Raw genomic sequence first — 19,586 nt, forward strand, 5'->3', positions numbered from 1 at the left:
GGAAATGTACTTATAATTCTTTACAAATTTATGTAGGCTTGTCTTCTTGAGAATGTGGACTTAAGATGCAGATACTATGTTTAATAAAGTTAAAACTCAAAAGGGAAGTCTCTGAAGCCTAGAATACATCACATGGCTAACAGGAAAGACAGCAGGATTAGAATCTTCATTTCCTATTAAGTTCAGTGTTCTATCAGCCATATCACACAAAGGAGGCACAAAGAGACACGGCAGGCAGAACTACTGTAGAGGCTAGCCCTGACTCAGAGTTAGGAATTTGGCAAAGGTTATGTATGATAACTGTTACCAAATTAAGATCTTGACTGATTCACCTCATGTCAAAGGACTCAGGTGAATATCTTTGACTTCCCACATACCTGTTTCACCATGGAAGACAGCAAGCTCTGTATTTTTTACACCAAAAATGCTAGTAACAACATTCTTCAGTTTTACAAGGTCCAACCTATTATCTCCTTTTGGATTTTCCAGAAGTAATACTCCACCTAAAAAGCCACAAATATAAGTGAAACTGGAAAAAAAAAAGTTAAATTTGAATGAAAAGTCAAGGGGAACTTCATCTATATATTTTCTTTGGTCAATGTCTATTCATGTCTTCCCATTTTCTAATTAAAGTTTAAAAAACTGCTGAGTTTTGAGAGTTCTTTATATATTCTACATACCTACATCCTTTGTTGTATATGTGGTTTGCAAAGGTCTTCTACTAGTCTGCAGCTTTTTTTTTTTTAATCATTTTCACAGGATCTTTCACAAAGCAGGATTTAAAATTCTGAAGAAGTTCGACTTCCCAGTTTTTCTTTTTATGAATTAGACTAAGTCTTAAAAACTGTGCCTAATCCTGAATCCTAAAAATTTTTGTTTTTTCCTAAATGTTTCATAGTATTATACTTATGTCTGTACTCCCTTTTAATTTACTCTCTGGATAAGGTCTAGGACAATTTTTGCATATGGATGTCTAACTGCCTGGTACCACATAATGAAAAGACTAGTCAATTAAATCACTTTTGCTGGCCTATTGAGTGCAGCATTATAACAGCATCATCTTATTGGATTTGAAACAGCTCAGTTGGAATTCCATCACCTCCACTAGCTTTGTTTGTAGTAATGTTTCCTAAGGCCCACTTGACTTCACACTCCAGGATGTCTGGCTCTAGGTGAGTGATCACACTGTTGTGGTTATCTGGGTCATTAAGACATGTTTTGTACAGTTCTTCTGTGTATTCTCACCATCTCTTCTTAATATCTTCTGCATTGTTAGGTCCATACTGTTTCTGTCCTTTATCATGTCCACTTTTGCATGAAATATTCCATTGGTATCTGTTCACTTAAGAAGGCTTTCTTATTTCTCCTTGTTATTCTTTGGATTTCTGCATTCAGTTGGGTATATCTTTCCTTTTCTCCTTTGCCTTTCGCTTCTCTTCTCTTCTCAGCTATTTGTAAGGCCTCCTCAGAAAAGGATTTTGCCTCTTTGCATTTCTTTTTCTTGGGGATAGCTTTGATCAGCACCTACTGTACAATGTTATGATCCTCTGTCCACAGTTCTTCAGGCACTCTAACAGATCTAATTCCTTGAATCTATTTGTCACTTCCATTGTATAATCATAAGGGATTTAATTTAGCTCATACCCGAATGGTTTAGTGGTTTTCCTTACTTCAATTTAAGTCTGAATTTTGCAATAAGGAGTGCGTGGTCCTGGAGCCTAGTGTATTCTATTTAATTGGTTGGAGTAGAGCAGTTATGGCCTAGAAGTTTTCTTGTCTTGCGAGGTCGCCACTCTCCTGGTCGCCCCTGAAGAGAGAGCAAGATTTTCTGTGTGTGTGTATGTGCTTAGTCGTTTCAGTCATGTCTGACTCTTTGTGACCTCATGGACTATACCAGGGAGGCTCTTCTGTCCATGGGATTCTCTAGGCAAGAACTGGAATGGGTTGCCACGCCCTCCTCTAGGGGATCTTTCTGACTCAGGGATCGAACCTGCATCTCTTATGCTTCCTGCATTGACCACAGGGTTCTTTACCACTAGTGCCACCTGTGAACATTTTGTTGGGGTGTTTATATTCATGCCCGTTGGTCTTTCATGGTTGCCAGCTTCTTCAGCTTCGAGTCTGGGATGCATGAAGCAAAAAGAAAAACCAGGGAATTCTCCATCTTCTTACTTGATCCCAAGATCCTTAGTTGGTCTGCCTTCCTCCCTCCACCATTAAGTCTTCTTATGCTTGCTTTAATGTATCATGTCTAGGGTGTTTAGCTGTACTTTGTAGAAAGAACAGGGAAAAGTATGTCTACTTCATCTTCCTAGAAGTGGAAGTTCAATCATTTACTTTTGTGGATTCATTACATGGCAATTAGAAAAAGTTACTCAATTTTACCAATTATAATAGCCTTAAAAACATTCATAGGTTTAACTAAAAATAAGATACAAACTATGGAATTCATTTACTCTTACCTTGCTCACTGCCATTTGTACAAATGTTAAGATTGACATATGCACAAGCAGGGCCAGGCGTGGAAGATCCTTTGGTGAGTGTAATTTCCAGGTCAGACCCTTTTAACTAAGCATATGAGAAAATGTGACTGGGTAACTACAGCATCTGACCACAGTGTCACCAACTAAGATAGCAACTATTCAGCAATAAGAGCCCTACACAATTCTGAGAGCATATTTAATCTAACTACTAAAACAGCCAAGAGCTACATTTTCCCCCACTTTTATCTTGTTCTTTCCCATTGGAAAGACAGTCACATTCAGGGCCTGCTTGTCTGTTCCATTTGTCCCATACAAAACAGGATCAATACAAGGAACATATGACTGAATAAATGACTAACTGATATAGAAAAGATTTTTTTTCTTTCAGACACATTTCTGAATTACTGGCCAATATCTTTCATATCTTGGTCGGATTTTCACAGTTATATATAAAATGTTTCAAGAAATGAATGTATAACTTACTACCATAAAAGTAAACTGCTTTTCAAGTCAATTGCTATTTACACAATACTAATTTTTATGGTTTTAGATAAGACAGCATCATAAAGTCATCTAACAATTCTTATGTATGTCCTGGTTACCTTTTCCAAGAGAATAGCTCTAATTTTCTTTCTTCTCTTTTAGACCTCACCTTCCAATCCTATTCACTATTCTCCAGAGCAATACTTCAAGACTAAGTACTATACCAATTGCTACCAGGGGAGAGAACATCAATATATGACTACAAAAACTTAATCCTAAATCACTTACTAGCTCAACAGAATTTGGAACTTACCTGCATTTTTTCTTGAATAAGTATTTCATCTGATATAGGAACTGGATATGGTTTCAAAGGAGACTTTATGGTGGCAAATATGAAGTCTGTGTGACTTTCGATAACATTATTCAGATACTTTCCCTCAGAAGTTGCTTTATAATAAACTGTTATTTCATCAGTTGGAACCAGACTGCACTGAAAGCACATAAAGAAAATTTAAAAGGGAAGCACACTTGTCAATTAAAACATAAAACACTGTTAAACAGAGCTGATGATCCCACACTGAGTCATTATGGAAGGGTACGATATCCTGACAAATTCTCTGAAAAGCAAGAATTCACAAAGCTTTTAATTGAGACATAGTTCATAAGCATACCATTATCTGCTGGAGTGGCTACCTCAGACCCTGAACTCAGTCTCAAGAACCTGGCCAGATGAGGACAACGTGTGGGGGCCCTCCCTGAGATGGAAACTCTCTGGCTCTCTCACCCAGTAAGGAAAGGCAATGGGTTTAGTGCACTTGCTCTGGCTCTCAGCTTCTTGAATGAGGAAGAACCACCTCATTCCATCCAGATCCAACAATCTCTCTCTCCCCTGAGCTAAGAACCCTTCCACACTGAGTGCACCTCTACTCTTCTTCAGAGGTGTTTGCTGTCATCTCTGATAACCATATGTGCCAGTCAGGAGGACTATCTATCCAGAAGATGGTTTTGTGGACACCCTAAGGAACTGAAAAAGGAAGACAAGGAGCACATGTCAACAGACGCTTCCGATCAGAGAAACAAGAGTCACAATTAGCTTGGGAGCGAACAAAGGAAAGGGAAAAGAGGCCTAAGAAGTATAATCTGAATGGATCATAGATCAGTGACAGTCAGTAATAAATTACTGTGGTTTATATTATCTGTGTCTCCTCTCTTTCCAAGCAAGCAAAACAAAAACCAAAACAAAACTCTCAACAGTAGCTTATCTTTAATCTCACAAACTGACCTTTTTGCGAAGTTTCTGGATACGATTGATGACTTCCCGAGCCATTCCTTCATCCACCATTGACTGGTCAGGGGTGACATCTAAAAGAACCAAAACCTGTAGGAATAAACAGTGTACACCATGACAATCAAATATAGAAAAAACAGTTCTTTCAAACTCAGCAAAATGGTGTTTAAATTCTTAGAAGTCTATAATGCAGCACCATTCAATCACAAAACTGAACCAAAGACATAAAATTAGTCTCTTTATAATTTGAGTCCTCTGTTGTAAACAGTTATTTTCTCATCTGGAGGAAAATGTGCAACTTTTCATTTTTTTTCTGAAGGGTGTTGCGCACAGGAGATGTCCTGAGACCAGCTTAAACCATTTCAGTATTCTTGCCTTGAGAACCCCATGGACAGTATGAAAAGGCAAAACGATGTAACACCGGAAGATAAGCCCCCCCGGTCAGTAGGTGTCCAATATACTAATGGGGAAGAAGAGAGAAATAGCTCTACAAAGAATGAAGAGGCTGTGCCAAAGCAGAAACAATGCTTAGTTGTGAATGTGTCTGATGGTGAAAATAAAGTCTGATGCTGTAAAGAGGAATCTGGAAAGTCTGGTCCATAGGTCAAGGTAAACTGGACGTGGTAAAACAGTAGATGGCAAAAGTAAACACTGACTTATTAGGAATTGGGGAAGTAAAATGGATGGGAATGGGAGAATTTAATTCAGATGATCATTATATCTATACTGTGGGCAAGAATCCCTTGGAAGAAATGAAGTAGCCCTCATGGTCAATTAGAGTCCAAAATGCAGTACTTGGGTGCAATCTCAAAAACAACAGAATGATCTTGGTTCCCTTCTAAGGCAAATCATTCAACATTACAGTAATCCAAGTCTATGCCCTACCACTACTGTCAAAGAAGCTGAAGTTGACTGCTTCTATGAAGACCTATAAAACCTCTAGAACAAACACCAAAAAAAGAGGTCCTTTTCATCACAGGGGGCCAGAAAGCAAAAGTAGGAAGTCAAGAGATACCTGGAGTAACAGGCAAGTTAGGCCTTGGAGTAGAAAATGAAGGAGGGCAAAGGCTAACAGAATTTTGTCAAGAGAACACACTGGTCATAGCAAATACCCTCTTCCAACAACATAAGAGACAACTCTACACATGGATATTAACAAACGGTCAACACTGAAATCAGATTAATCATATTCTTTGTTGCCAAGGATGGAGAAATTCTTTACAATTAGCAAAAACAAGCCCTGAAGTAAACTGTGGCTCAGATCATGAGCTCCTTATTGCCAAATTCATACTTAAATTGAAGAAAGTAGGAAAAACCACAAGACCATTCAGGTATGACTTAATCAAATCCCTTATGATTATACAGTGGCAGTGGCAAACAGATTGAAGGGACTAGATCTGATAGACAGAGTGCCTCATGTACTATGGATGAATGTTTGTAACACTGTACAGGAGGGGGTAACCAAAACCATCCCCAAGGAAAAGAAATGCAAGAAGGCAAGTGGTTGTCTGAGGAGGACTTACAAATAGCTGAGAAAAAGAGAAGCAAAAGGCAAAGTAGAAAGGCAAAGATATACCCAACTGAATGCAGAATTCCAAAGAATAGCATGGAGATAAGAAAGCCTTTAAAAATGAACAATACCATGAAACAGAGGAAAATAATAGAATGAGAAAGACTAGAGAACTCCAAAAAATTAAGTATCAAGGGAACATTTCATGCAAAGATGGGTACAATAAAGGACAGAAATGGTAAGGACCTAACTGAAACAGAAGAGATTAAGAAGAAGTGGCAAGAATACACAGAAGAACTGTAGAAAAAAGATATTAATGACCTGGATAACCATGATGGTATGATCACTCACCTACAGCCAGAAATCCTGGAGTGTGAAGTCAAGTGGGTCTTAGGAAGCATCATTACGAACAAAGCTAGTGGAGGTGATGGAATTCCAGTTGAGCTATTTCAAATCCTAAAAGATGATGCTGTGAAAGTGCTGCACTTAATATGGCAGCAAATTTGGAAAACTCAGCAGTGGCCACAAGAATGGAAAAGGTTGGTTTTCATTCTAATACCAAAGAAGGGCAATGCCAAAGAATGTTCAAACTACTATACAATTGTGCTCATTTCACATGCTGCTGCTGCTGCTGCTTCTAAGTCGCTTCAGTCATGTCCGACTCTGTGTGACCCCATAGACGGCAGCCCACCGGCTCCCCTGTCCCTGGGATTCTCCAGGCAAGAACACTGGAGTGGGTTGCCATTTCCTTCTCCAGTGCATGAAAGTGAAAAGTGAAGTCGCTCAGTCGTGTCCAACTCTTCTAGCAAGGTAATACTCAAAATCCTGCAAGACAGGCTTCCACAGTATGTGAACCGAGAAATTTCAGATGTACAGCCTGGATTTAGAAAAGGCAGAGGAAGCAAGAGATCAAATTGTTGACATATGCTGGATCATAAAGAAAGCAAGGGAATTCCAGGAAACCATCTACTTATGTTTCATTAACTATGCTAAATCCTTTGACTGTGTTTAATCACAACAAACTGTGAGAAATCTTAAATAGATGGGACTACCAGACCATCTTAGCTGCCTCCTGAAAAACCTATATGCAGGTCAAAAAGTAGCAGTTAGAACAGGACATGGAACAGTGGATTGGTTCCAAATTGGGAAAGGAATATGTCAAGGCTATATATTGTCAAACTGCTTATTTAACTTATATGCAGAGTACATCATGTGAAATGCTGGGCCAGATGACTCACAAGCTGGAATCAAGATAGCCAGGAGAAATATCAACAACCACAGATGACATCACTGTAAAGGCTGAAGAAGAGGAAGTAAAGAACCTCTTAATGATGGAGAAAGAAGGTGAAAAGCTGGCTTAAAACTCAACATTCAAAAAACAAAGATCATGGCATCTAGTCCCATCACTTCCTGGCAAACAGATGAGGAAAAAGTGGAAAGAGTGGCAGATTTTATTTTTTTGAGCTCCAAAATCACTGTGCACAGTGACAGCAGCCACAAAATTAAGAGACACTTGCTCTTTGGAAGAAAAGCTATGACAAACCAAGAGAGCATATTAAAAAGTAGAGATATTACTTGGCTGACAAAGTTCTGTATACTCAAAGCTATGGTTTTTCTAGCAGTCACGTACGGATGTGAGAGCTGGACCATAAAGCAGGCTGAGTGCCAAAGAATTGATGCTTTTGAATTGTGGTGCTGGAGAAGACTCTTGAGAGTCCTTTGGACAGCATGGAGATCAAACCAGTCAATCCAAAAGGAAATGAACCCTGAATATTCACTGAATGTACTGATGCTGAAGCTCCAGTACTTTGGCCACCTAATAAAGAGCCTACTCATTGGAAAAGATCCTGAATCTGGGAAAGGTTGAGGGCAGGAGGAGAAATCGGCAACAGAGGATGAGATGATTGGATGGCATCATTGACTCAATGGAGATGACTTTGGTCAAATTTCAGGAGACAGTGAAGGACAGGGAAAGCAGGTATGCTGCAGTTCATGGGTTGCAAACAATCAGACATGACTTAGCAACTGAGCAACAATAACAACAACATGTAACTCTGCTTTCTGTCTAATAAGTAATATCAACTCTGCTAATAAAATCACCAATCATGAAGCTATTACAGCAGCGTAACTTTTCATAATAGATTCACTACAAACAAGTGAACTGAAGACCTCAAAGCAGCCATCTCTGTTGTTTTCTTTAACCATGACCTATTCTATCCACTGGTTTGTTTGTGTAATTCAAGATACAATTTCTATAATGGGCCACAATACTTTTTAAAATTGCCACCTTCCTGTCAACTTTATCCACTAGTTCATCTTCTCTGTCATAAAGGTTGTCAATGATGATGTGGTAATAATGACAGTATCACTTCTACTATAGAGGGGAATATATATATATGAATTAGGCACCATCCCCATTTACATTTACACTCAAAGATAACAAACTTGCTCCATTTTATGAAGACGCATAGGAGGTAAACTGAAAACGGATAAGTCACGGCAGGGTAACCATGGCCCACAATACACAAATTACATTAAGAAACTCAGAAGCATCACAAGACATTTCCTTAAGTACAGACAAGCTCTTCAGGCCTCTCGTATTTGGCTGTGATCAGAAAAGATTACATCTTCTTGCTGGTTAAAAACCTTCTTCTCTGGCCCCAACTCCTTCTTTTGTAGTTTTCTCACCTTCAGCTCCTTACATTGTCTGCCCTCGTGGAGTTCTGTCTACATCATATTTAAGACTCTGTGTATGGCAATTCCCCAGCAGTTCAGTGGTTAGAGCTCAGTGCTTTCACTGCTGGGGGCCCAGGTTCAATCCTTCGTTGAGGAATTAAGATCCCATAAGCTGCACAGTGCGGCCAAAAAAAAAAGACCTCATGTAAAGGCTGACTAAACTCACACGAGGTATTCTCCATCATCCACCATATGTGGAATATTAAGCACAGAGGAACTCCAGCAGGTCCCTTACTCTCACATTAGAGATCTTAAAATCTATCTGTCTGGAGAAGTGAAGAGTGAGAAGTGAGACGTGGTCAAGAGTGAAGAGAGATGCTGTGATCCATCACAACAAAAAAACCCAGACCCCAGAATCCTTAACTGTCTGTGCATCCTCTTCAAGGGATGCTCTCTAACCACTCCCACTTCTACCCCAGACTGAGCCCTTCCCTGTACTTATTTCTACCAGATAACTTACCAAGTAGAATAATAAGAACAGACTTAACTTTTCTATCTCTATGACTGACCCATTCCTTGAAGGGTAGGATTACATCTTCCACATTTTTGTATGACCTGGCACTTATTGGCATGCATAAAGTCACAAAATATCTATTTATATATCCATTAAAGAAATGTATATGTCAAGAAGCTGTAATAGAGAAGTTTAATAAGGCCAATCTAAAATAAAAGCTATTTTACACTGAGACAAGCTGCCAATACTGTCAGGAGGAGCATAGGTGAGTATTTTTTTCCTCTGATCATATTTTTTGGTAAATGTTCTAGGGACTAGAAAAATACCTGGGCATCCGAGTGTGCTTCAAATTGTGTTGTTCCACCTGTTGCCTGATCAAAGGTGTATATGAGACGTATATCTTCTTCATGCAATTCATGGCCTTCCACAACAATGGTCCCTATTGGAAAAGCAACTGTCACTGTTACTCAATCAGTAACCCACTCCTCAAGCTGCCCTGCTACCAATATACTGTGCTGCTCTAATAAAAACTTCAAACCATCAAGCTACAGTCTTTAAGAGATTATGTCTTTCTGACTCATGTCACCGTTGTAGTCAAGGATGAGATAAACTTTCCTTAGATTACACCATGCCATCTTAAGGCCATTTAAATCACCAATATCTACTGCTGTATATAAGCTCCTAGATCCAAAAACATGTGCCAGAGGCAACAAATGAATCCCGATCATAAACATTAAGCAGCAAGCTATAATGAAGAAAGCAGTCTTTAGAGTCAAACTAGACTTAGGCCTTCCACTCAAAGGTGGTAAAACCCTGGTGTTCTTCTATCTGCTTATCCGGGTACAGTCAGGGTGAAGAGAGGCAGACAGTGTGAAGGTCTGAGCATCATACCTATTCATGGCAGGCAGAACATCTAAACAGCTGAGGACGGCAATTCCCATTTCCCATACCATTTACTATAGAAATTCACAAAACAACCTTCTAGGTCTTTGAGCAATGGGCTGTCATTCTCACTTTATGTCACTGTATTCTAAAAACTGCTTTCCATCAATATGGAACAGTTCACTCAGAAATTACAGTTTAAAAACTACAGGCTTTCAGTTTCAAATAAAGCTTATTTCAGGAATTTTTTAATATTTTGGCTAATTGGTGAAACAACTTGAGATTTATGACCTGAAGGCTGATCAAAGATTTTGTTAATTTAACAAATCAAGCTGAATTAGTACTGATTCAACTTTTAGTTGCTAGTCTCTAATGTTTTGTATATCTAAAAATTTGGAGAATCTTATGGACACTTCCCCCAATTTCCATAACTACTCATCTGAGTTATGAATCCTTAAATCTTTCTTCATGACACGTCCATGCTTATGATTTTCAATTTCAGAGGGAACCCAAACAATCAAACACCTTGTAACCTAGGATTGCTTTAGGAAGTCAAATAGCTGTAATTAGACCATATATGATTCTAGTCATGGCAGAGGTCAGAACTCCTGGGCACCTGGAACAGCTTCCTAAAGATTTCCTTTAGCACACTCATCAAAAATATGATTATATCCATACATCTTTAGCATCTACTAGCACCATGAGGGTAAGGACAAATGTCTGTCTTATTCAACTCTATGTTCTCAGTGTCAACAAAACAGAAGGGCTTTAAAAAATATTTGCTGAATGAATGACTCCACTCTTGCTCAATTGAGAACAAAATGTGTAAATATTTTAGAGAAACATTCTAAGTTCTGACACAGTTTTGGAAGAAGCTCCAAACCTCAATGCTAAATCCCTTTCATTAAAAATACTTAAGTATTTAAAAATTAAAATTTTGAATTAAAATTAAAACATAACTTTGTTCTTTGAATATCTTCTGGTCTTCATTCTGGCAACTCAAGTCATCTTTTTCTCTAAAAGCAGCATCTGACAGGGGTTAACACTCTATACCACTGGCTGGTGAATCTGAAGGGTTTTGCTTTCTCATTAGGGTAGATTTTTCCAGGCCCATATTAGCACTTATAGAATTTAATGGTAACTTACGTTTTACCCATCTGACTCAATGATTTCAAGTAGAAACCTAGCTGAAGGTGAGAGTGAAAGCCACTCAGTTGTGTCCGACTCTTGCGACCCCGACTGTATAATCCATGGAATTCTCCAGGCCAGAATACTGGAGTGGGTAGCCTTTTCCTTCTCCAGGGGATTTTTCCAACCCAGGGATCGAACCCAGGTCTCCCGTACTGCAGGTCGATTCTTTACCAGCTGAGCCACAAGGGAAGCCCAAGAATGCTGGAGTGGGTAGCCTATCTCTTCTCCAGTGGATCTTCCCGAACCAGGAATGGAACTGGAGGTCTCCCGTACTGCAGGCAGATTCTTTAACAACTGAGCCATGAGGGAAGCCCCTAAATCTAGCTAGAATGAATCAATTCCACAAAACATCTACATGTGAAAACATTCACTGAAATATTAGTTATGCTGTTAAAAGAATGGAAACACTGAAAGCACCAACAACAAAAGACTGGTTAAAAAAACCCCAGATATCCACAGGAAGGAAAATTTCTGCAACACTTATTGAAATGGCATTTTAAAGACTGACAAAACACAGAAATGTTTATAATGTAAAGTGAAAATGCAAAATAAAAAGGTAAATGAAAACCAAATAATGTAAATATAAAAAAATGAAAAATGTGAAATAAATTATAGGGTGATTTCCATTTTGTAAAGCTATAATTATATGACTACATATGTATGTAGGATGAACTAAATCAGAATTTTAACAGTGAACTAAATCAGAATTTCAATCTATATTAAAGGAATGGGTGATGGGTTATGGGTCATTTTTAATAAATTAGCAGAATTATTCATAAATATTTTTATGAACAGAAAAAAAAAAGTTCTAATTTAAGGGAAGGCTGTAACAGTAGAAATCAAAGAGGAGGCTAAGTACGAGATATCCATTAAGTTGAGGACACAAATGGTGCCCCCCAATGAAACAGATGCCCACCATTTTCCTGGAACCGCTCCAGCTCCTCATTGCTCAGCTGTTTGATGGATGTCATTACCATCTTGAAAGCTCCTTTCAGACGCTTCCCCAGGACCATGTGATCTGGCTCTGCCCTTAGGCGAATGCCATACTTGTTTTTATCTGTAGATAATGTAACTTTTCGAACATTCAACTCCTGTATTTGATAGACATACAAAAACAAAAATGAAACAAATGAAAATATGTCCACAAAAATTTGAATACAAATATTTATAGCAATAACCAAAAACTGGAAACAACCCAAATGCTGATTAACTATGAAAGGATAAATAAAATGTGGTATATCCACCTGGTGGACTATCATTTAGCAATATAAAGGAAAGAAGCATTAATACGTGCTATAACATGAATGACCCTTGGTGCTAACTCACAGAAGCCAGACACAGAAGCCCACATATTATATGATTTCATCTACAGAAAATGTCCAGAGTGAGCACACCCAGAGACAGAAAACAGTTTTGTATTTGCCAGGGGACTGTAGGATCCTGAGGGGAAATGATACATGAATGATAATTTGGGGTCTCTATTTGGGGTGATGAAAATTCTACAAAATTGTGGTGATGACTGCACAACCCTAACTCAATTAACAAGGACTGTAGCATTAGAAACAGGGACTTCATGTCTCAGGGGTAACCTTTGCTTGAGCAAATTAACTATCAATTAACCAGAAGAATCAGTTAATCATGGTATTTCATGTCTCCATCATGCTAGCAAGTTAAGGATTACTAATGTAGTAGGAAATGGTGACTACACAGTAGGAAATAAGAAAATGAAGTATCATGGAATTGCCAACTGAAGCAAATTAGATGGAAATGTTTTGCCATTATACATTACTATATTATTTGATCTCAGAGTGCTCAAGATATTTAAGTATATTCTATTTTTATCCATATCTTAAGCATTCTTTACATAATTTATATCTCCTTAGTTATAACCTCTTAAATTTCTAAACAGTTTTATAAACACTATTTATCTAGAATTCTCAACTGATTCAAAACCAAACATAGAAATTATTTTCTATCCTTAAATATTATCTGTGAAAGGAATAAAAATGAAATTTGAAATATATATTTCATTTAAAAACACCACAGGATAAAGCTTTCTGGGAGGACAACTGACAAGACAGTTTAAACTTCTGATCTCAAAACTCCACTTTTAAGGACCTATCCAACATCCACACCGTCAACTAGCAACTGGCACTTGCCATCTACTTATCTGGGCTTCACAGGTGGTACTAGTGGTAAAGAACCTGCCTGCCAACAAAGGAGATGACCTAAGAGACACAGGTTTGATCCCCTTGGGAAGGCCCTCTGGAGGAGGGCATGGCAACTCACTCCAGTATTCTTGCCTGGAGAACCCCATGGACAGGTGAGCCTGGTGGGCTACAGTCCATAGGGTAGCAAGGAGTGGCACATGACTAAAGTGACTTAGTGACTCATGCATCTACCTATACCTGTACAAGGATTAAATCGTGTTGCTGCAGCTGCTGACCTTCAATAGCCCCCTGAAATGAGTTCAGGGTGAACAGCAGAAATGAGACATTCTGTGCTTGGGGGAAAACTGGCAGGACAGGTCTTCACATAGGTATTTTCAGGAGCTGATTTTATGAGCCCAATTCTTGAATCTCCCCATGGAAAGGCCCCAAAATCCTTCATGGTAGTAACTGTTCCTTCTGACTACCAAAGCTTCACAAGACTAGCAGAAACCTTCTGGAAAAAAATGTACTTGACTGCATGTATTCCCCCTTCATTTTGCCCCAAATAAAACTTTACTCGCAACTCTTATGTTGTGCATTTTTTAAGTCTACAGTTAATGACATATTTGTACAAGCGCACACACACACACAAACTTTTATTTATAATCTGAAACATAAATTTCCAACAATACTAGAGTAACTAAATAAATAATGATGCAGCTAGAAAGTGAACACTATGAAGCTGGCAAAAAGAATAAATTAGACCGCTAATGTTTTGTTTTTAAAGGAAGAGTTCTTTAAAAATATTTATTTAAAAATTTTATTTATTTATTTGGCTGTGCTGGGTCTTCGTGGCATGCAGGATCATTAACTGCAGCACATGGAATCTAATTCCCTGACTGAACCTGAGCCCCCTGTACTTTGAGTCTGGAGTCGTAGCCACTGGACCACCAGGCAAATTCTAGGTCTCTATGTTTTAACATGGAATGTTGTTTAAGACAGACTGCATTCTAGATACTGCACTCTCAGTTTTCTTGTCGATCAATTCCTCACTGGTTGGGAGAGGTAGGAACATAAAAGATATCAGATTTAAAAAGAGAAAATCTCAAAGAAGAAACATGCTTAAGTGAGGAAGAAAGTCGGACGAGAGATGTGATGGTGTGGTTAGGCTTCCCAAGGGAGGTTCTTGGGAACACATCATGACTGTTTTGGGGGCTTATAATGAGAGGCAAGCTTGAGCCTGATGCTCAGTGCATACCAGCTCCCCTAAACGATACCACAGGCCTACCCACACCCTACATGCCATAGCTCTACAGGGGATTCCACCCTCTTATACAATAAGTAAAAAACTACATATATGACCTTTACAATAAGTAAAAAACTACATATATGACCAGTGATGTGTGTATTTGATCTTTAGTTGCTGAGTCATACCTGACTCTTTGTAACCCCATGGACTGTAGCCTGCCAGGCTCCTCTGAACACGGGAGTATCCTGGCATAGGTTGGGAAAACACTGGAGTAGGTTGCCATTTCCTTATCAAGAGGAATCTTCCCGACCCAGGGATCAAACTCAAGTCTCCTACAGTGGCAGGTGGATTCTTTGCCACTGGGCCACCTAGGAAGCCTGCATGGGTGTAGATGTATGTACAAATGTGTCTACATGTATGTAAAATGCTAGGAACAACCCAGTAGGAGATACCGTAGTGAACATCCCTGCAAGTGGAAAATGAGACACCACAGAGTGGCCAGGGTGATTGTACCCAATGCTAGTGTTTACTTACAACCAGTGTTTACTTGATACTTTGGTAATTTGAAGGAACTAAGCTTTTTCTTTTTGTTTTATCAAAAATTACCTTGGGGAAGAAAAGTAGATGAAGGAATAAATAATCCAATGAAGGTGAAAAATTCATAGACCTTGAAATCAGTGTTAAAGAATTATAATTACAGGGACTTCCTTGGTGGTCAACTGGTTAAGACTCTGTGCTTCCAATGCAGGGGGCGGGGGTTGATCCCTGGTAGGAAGCGCTAAGATGCCACATGCCCCCAACATGGCCAAAAAATAAATATAAATTCTTAAAAAATTTTTTTAATTACATTGCAAAAAATTCATGAAGAATCTAAAAGCAAACCATAAAATTTCACAGATGGTTACATTTATGTATATACTGATGAAGAATACTAATCAAAATAATCTTCCCAAGGACAGAAGCCTGTTTGGGCCAAATCACACAAATCAACTGTCTTACCTCAATGATATACTTCTCCAAAGACTTAACTTCATTAAGAGCTTCCTGATCTTGATGGATAACAACAATTTCTTTCAAAGGATACTAGAAAGAAAAGGGAAGGGAAAGTTCACTAAGCATCCAGTCTTCTACACTGCAGAAATATAAATGTTACATGTTCTATCTGAATTTCAAGCTCTAGACTAAGCAGGCTTAACTAGTATTAAGTCATTCATAGCCTTACTGCAAAAAGAAATTTATGCCACTGCTGGAAGCCCTTTATATTAAGAAAATACTCCAAAGACATAATTCTCTAGGTCTGTGCAATGTAAAATAGAAATAAAATCTCAAACCTTTATTGGAATAGTTTTGCGGTCTCGAATCACTCGGCCAAGTTCAATCACAGACTGCATTCTAGATACTGCACTCTCAGTTTTCTTGTCGATCAATTCCTCACTGGTTGGGAGAGGTAGGAACATAAAAGATATTAGATTTAAAAAGAGAAAATCTAGAAGAAGAAACATGCTTAAGTGAGGAAGAAAGTCAGACAAGAGATGTGATGGTGTGGTTAGGCTTCCCAAGGGAGGTTCTTGGGAACACATCATGACTGTTTTGGGGGCTTATAATGAGAGGCAAGCTTGAGCCTGATGCTCAGTGCATACCAGCTCCCCCAAACGATACCACAGGCCTACCCACACCCTACATGCCATAGCTCTAGGGGATTCCACCCTCTTATACTCTTATACTCATTCTGTAGCCTGAGGAACAGCTCAACTGGAAGGCATGGCATGGGTGAGCTGGAGCAGGGAGCTGGGGCCCCCACATGAGTGCATCTCTAACAACTCTCCTTCCCATGGCCCAGGTGACACTTAGGTGTAATTTGATTCTTACCGAACATGGGGCAGCATGAGGTAGTGAATACTTAATGTGTCCTTGTCCTGGACAGAAACAGGGTCAATCAGTGTCTTCAGATTCTGATACATCAATTCAGTAAGAAAAGGGGTATAGGGGGCCTGTATAAGGACAGAAAACATTATGTCATTCATACGTAGCCATCATTAACCGATCTCAGAGTTAGAAACTTCTAAAACATTTTAGATAAATGACACGGGAATATGCACAGAACTGGACATGAGGTTAATAAAACATGCCCTAAGAAAATGGCCTCATTTTGAACTTGGTGAGACACACTCACGAAGCAAAGAAGTAGGACTACAGACAGAAGTGTCCAAAACATCCTTGAAGATGTCCATAATAAAAACAGGAGCCAATGACCACATGCCAGTTAAGTCAATTGCAGAGGAATGAATATTCCTAAAATCTCAGAAACCTCATTTGCAAACTGGGGAAACACTACCTGCTTAACAGGAAGAGGAATGAGCTCATACATGAGACACCAGGTAGAGGACCTGGTATAAAGCAGATTCTCATTCCATGTATGGTTAGGAAATAAATAGCAGGCTTGTAACATTAAACTGAAAGAGCAGAAATAAGACACAGGAAACTAAAAGCAGAATTTTTACTTATATATCATTTAATGAATATTTCAATTGGTAGGAACATGTCTCAAGTGAAATACTGTTTGCAATATACGTATTTGTTTGGTTAGCTATTAGCTCAAGACCTTCCCTGATACTCATAGATGATTACAGGACTTGAAAATATAGAAAAAATAGAGAACAGATACAAACAGAGGACAGTGCAGCAACTGGGCACCACAAGCAGCCCACAGGGCTAGAGTTTTAGAATGGGATCAAGCATCTTACCATAAGTCTGCACAAAGAAAGCAGAACACTGAACAAGGTCTCCAGGGCCATAACACAATCCTCTACCCCATTTTCACCCTAAGAATAAAAAACACACACATTAAACTGTTAAAACCAATAGCTCACTGTAGAGGAAAAAAAAAAAAAAAAGAATAAAAAGGGGCAAACTCGGCCATAAGTAAGTTATCCAGAGATAACTACTTTAAACATTTTAATGTTCTTTTAAATATATGTGCATATACACACACATACATGCACGCGTAGGTAATATATTTTAACAAAACAAAATTACTGTTTTGTTACAGGATTTTATCATTAACACATTTGAAGGTAGTACTGATGGGCAGTGGTCTGGGTGCACCTCACTCCCTGTTTTGGAGCATTGCTGTTTATGCATAGCTTAAGTTCTGGGACAGGCTCCATGCTTCATTCACCCTGTATCCCCAAAGGCTTAATGAAGAGTATCATCAATAAGTAACTGTCCCTGTAGAGTCAGAAGCGATGAAGTGCCCAAAGATCACAGCCGTACCGAACAACATTTGCAAAATACCTGCATGAATTAATTGATTTTAACAGGTCTGTTCAGTACAGTCCTAAATGGCCTGAGACTTTCCCTCTAATATGATGTCTATAATTATGTTTTGAAAACATGTGAGATGACTTTTAAACTTAAGGATTCCCCTATCCAAAAAATGGCAGTACAGTTAATATGCAACGTAAAAGGGAAAAAATAGCTTCAAAAAGTGAGAGCATTTGAAAACGCCCTTTTTCCTTTTGGTTGTTCTCATTTTTCCTCAACTCTCATACTTCCTGCACTTTCTGCTCTTCCCAATAGAAGCCTGCACTTACCTTTAATCTTCTACGGTTCATCCGAACATACCAATTGGTCAAAATATCCACAAACTTGACCAGGCGAGGAACCACAGTATAGAGCCTGTAAGCTAAAAGTAAGACAACCAATCAGACAGTGAGAACATACAAAAGTCTTGGGAGCTTAAGGCAGGGCTGGATACAAGAGCAAGTAGGCCCTGCCATTCAAGGGCTATCACATCTATTAGGGAGATAGGTGAGTTTTCATTCCAATCCCAAAGAAAGGCAATGCCAAAGAATGCTCAAACTACCGCACAATTGCACTCATCTCACATGCTAGTAAAGTAATGCTCAAAATTCTCCAAGCCAGGCTTTAACAGTACGTGAACCATGAACTTCCAGACGTTCAAGCTGGACTTAGAAAAGGCAAAGGAACCAGAGATCGATGCCAACATCTGTTGGATCATCAGAACAGCAAGACAGTTCCATAGAAACATCTGCTTTATTGACTATGTGAAAGTCTTTGACTGTGTGGACCACAACAAAATCTGGAAAATTCTTAAAGAGATGGGAATACCAGACCACCTTACCTGCCTCTTGAAAAACCTGTATGCCGGTTGGGAATCAAAAGTCAGAACTGGACATGGAAAAATAGACTGGTTCCAAATAGGGAAAGGAGTATGTCAAGGCTGTATACTGTCACCCTGCTTATTTAATTTATTTGCAGAGTACATCATGAGAAACACTGAGCTGGATGAAGCACAAGATGGAATCAAGATTGCCCGGAGAAATATCAATAACCTCAGATATGCAGCAGAGAAGACAATGACACCCCACTTCAGTACTCTTGCCGGGAAAATCCATGGACGGAGGAGCCTCGTAGGCTGCAGTCCATGACATTGCTAAGAGTTGGACACGACTGAGCGACTTCACTTCCACTTTTCACTTTCATGCACTGGAGAAGGAAATGGCAACCCACTCCAGTGTTCTTGCCTGGAGAATCCCAGGGATGGGGAAGCCTGGTGGGCTGCCGTCTATGGGGTCGCACAGAGCAGCAGATATGCAGATGACACCACCCTTATGGCAGAAAGGGAAGAAGAACTAAAGAGCCTCTTGATGAAAGTGAAAAAGGAAAGTGAAAAAGTTGGCTTAAAGCTCAACATTCAGAAAACGAAGATCATGGCATCCAGTCCCATCACTTCATGGCAAATAGATGGAGAAACAGTGGAAAGAGTGACAGACTTTATTTTTGGGGGCTCCAAAATCACTGCAGATGGTGACTGCAGCCATGAAATTAAGACGCTTGCTCCTTGGAAGAAAACCTATGACCAACCTAGACAGCATATTGAAAAGCAGAGACACTACTTTGTCAACAAAGGTCCATCTATTCAAAGCTATGGTTTTTCCAGTAGTCATGTATGGATGTGAGAGTTGGACTATAAAGAAAGCTAAGTGCCAAAGAATTGATGCTTTTGAACTGTGGTACTGAAGAAGACTCTTGAGAGTCCCTGGACTGCAAGGAGATCCAACCAGTCCTTCCTAAAGATCAGTCCTGAATATTCACTGGAAGGACTGATGCCGAAGCTGAAATTCCCAATATTTTGGC

General features: G+C 39.1%; 1 protein-coding gene across 1 annotated transcript in view; it reads right to left on the reverse strand.

Annotated features, from left to right (window-relative positions):
* Positions 1-19,586, reverse strand: part of IARS1 (isoleucyl-tRNA synthetase 1) — a 77,552-nt gene that overhangs the window by 6,660 nt on the left and 51,306 nt on the right. The window contains exons 21-31 of the mRNA XM_068974066.1: positions 18,020-18,111; positions 17,171-17,248; positions 16,296-16,417; positions 15,758-15,860; positions 15,426-15,509; positions 11,944-12,118; positions 9,281-9,393; positions 4,249-4,344; positions 3,280-3,456; positions 2,463-2,568; positions 378-503 (exon numbers count right to left, since the gene is read on the reverse strand). Of these exons, the coding sequence (XP_068830167.1) occupies positions 378-503; positions 2,463-2,568; positions 3,280-3,456; positions 4,249-4,344; positions 9,281-9,393; positions 11,944-12,118; positions 15,426-15,509; positions 15,758-15,860; positions 16,296-16,417; positions 17,171-17,248; positions 18,020-18,111 (1,272 nt within the window). The remainder of the gene's footprint in view (positions 1-377; positions 504-2,462; positions 2,569-3,279; positions 3,457-4,248; positions 4,345-9,280; positions 9,394-11,943; positions 12,119-15,425; positions 15,510-15,757; positions 15,861-16,295; positions 16,418-17,170; positions 17,249-18,019; positions 18,112-19,586) is intronic.

Source organism: Capricornis sumatraensis, chromosome 6, assembly GCF_032405125.1.
Source record: "Capricornis sumatraensis isolate serow.1 chromosome 6, serow.2, whole genome shotgun sequence".
NCBI classification, from domain to species: Eukaryota; Metazoa; Chordata; class Mammalia; order Artiodactyla; family Bovidae; genus Capricornis; species Capricornis sumatraensis.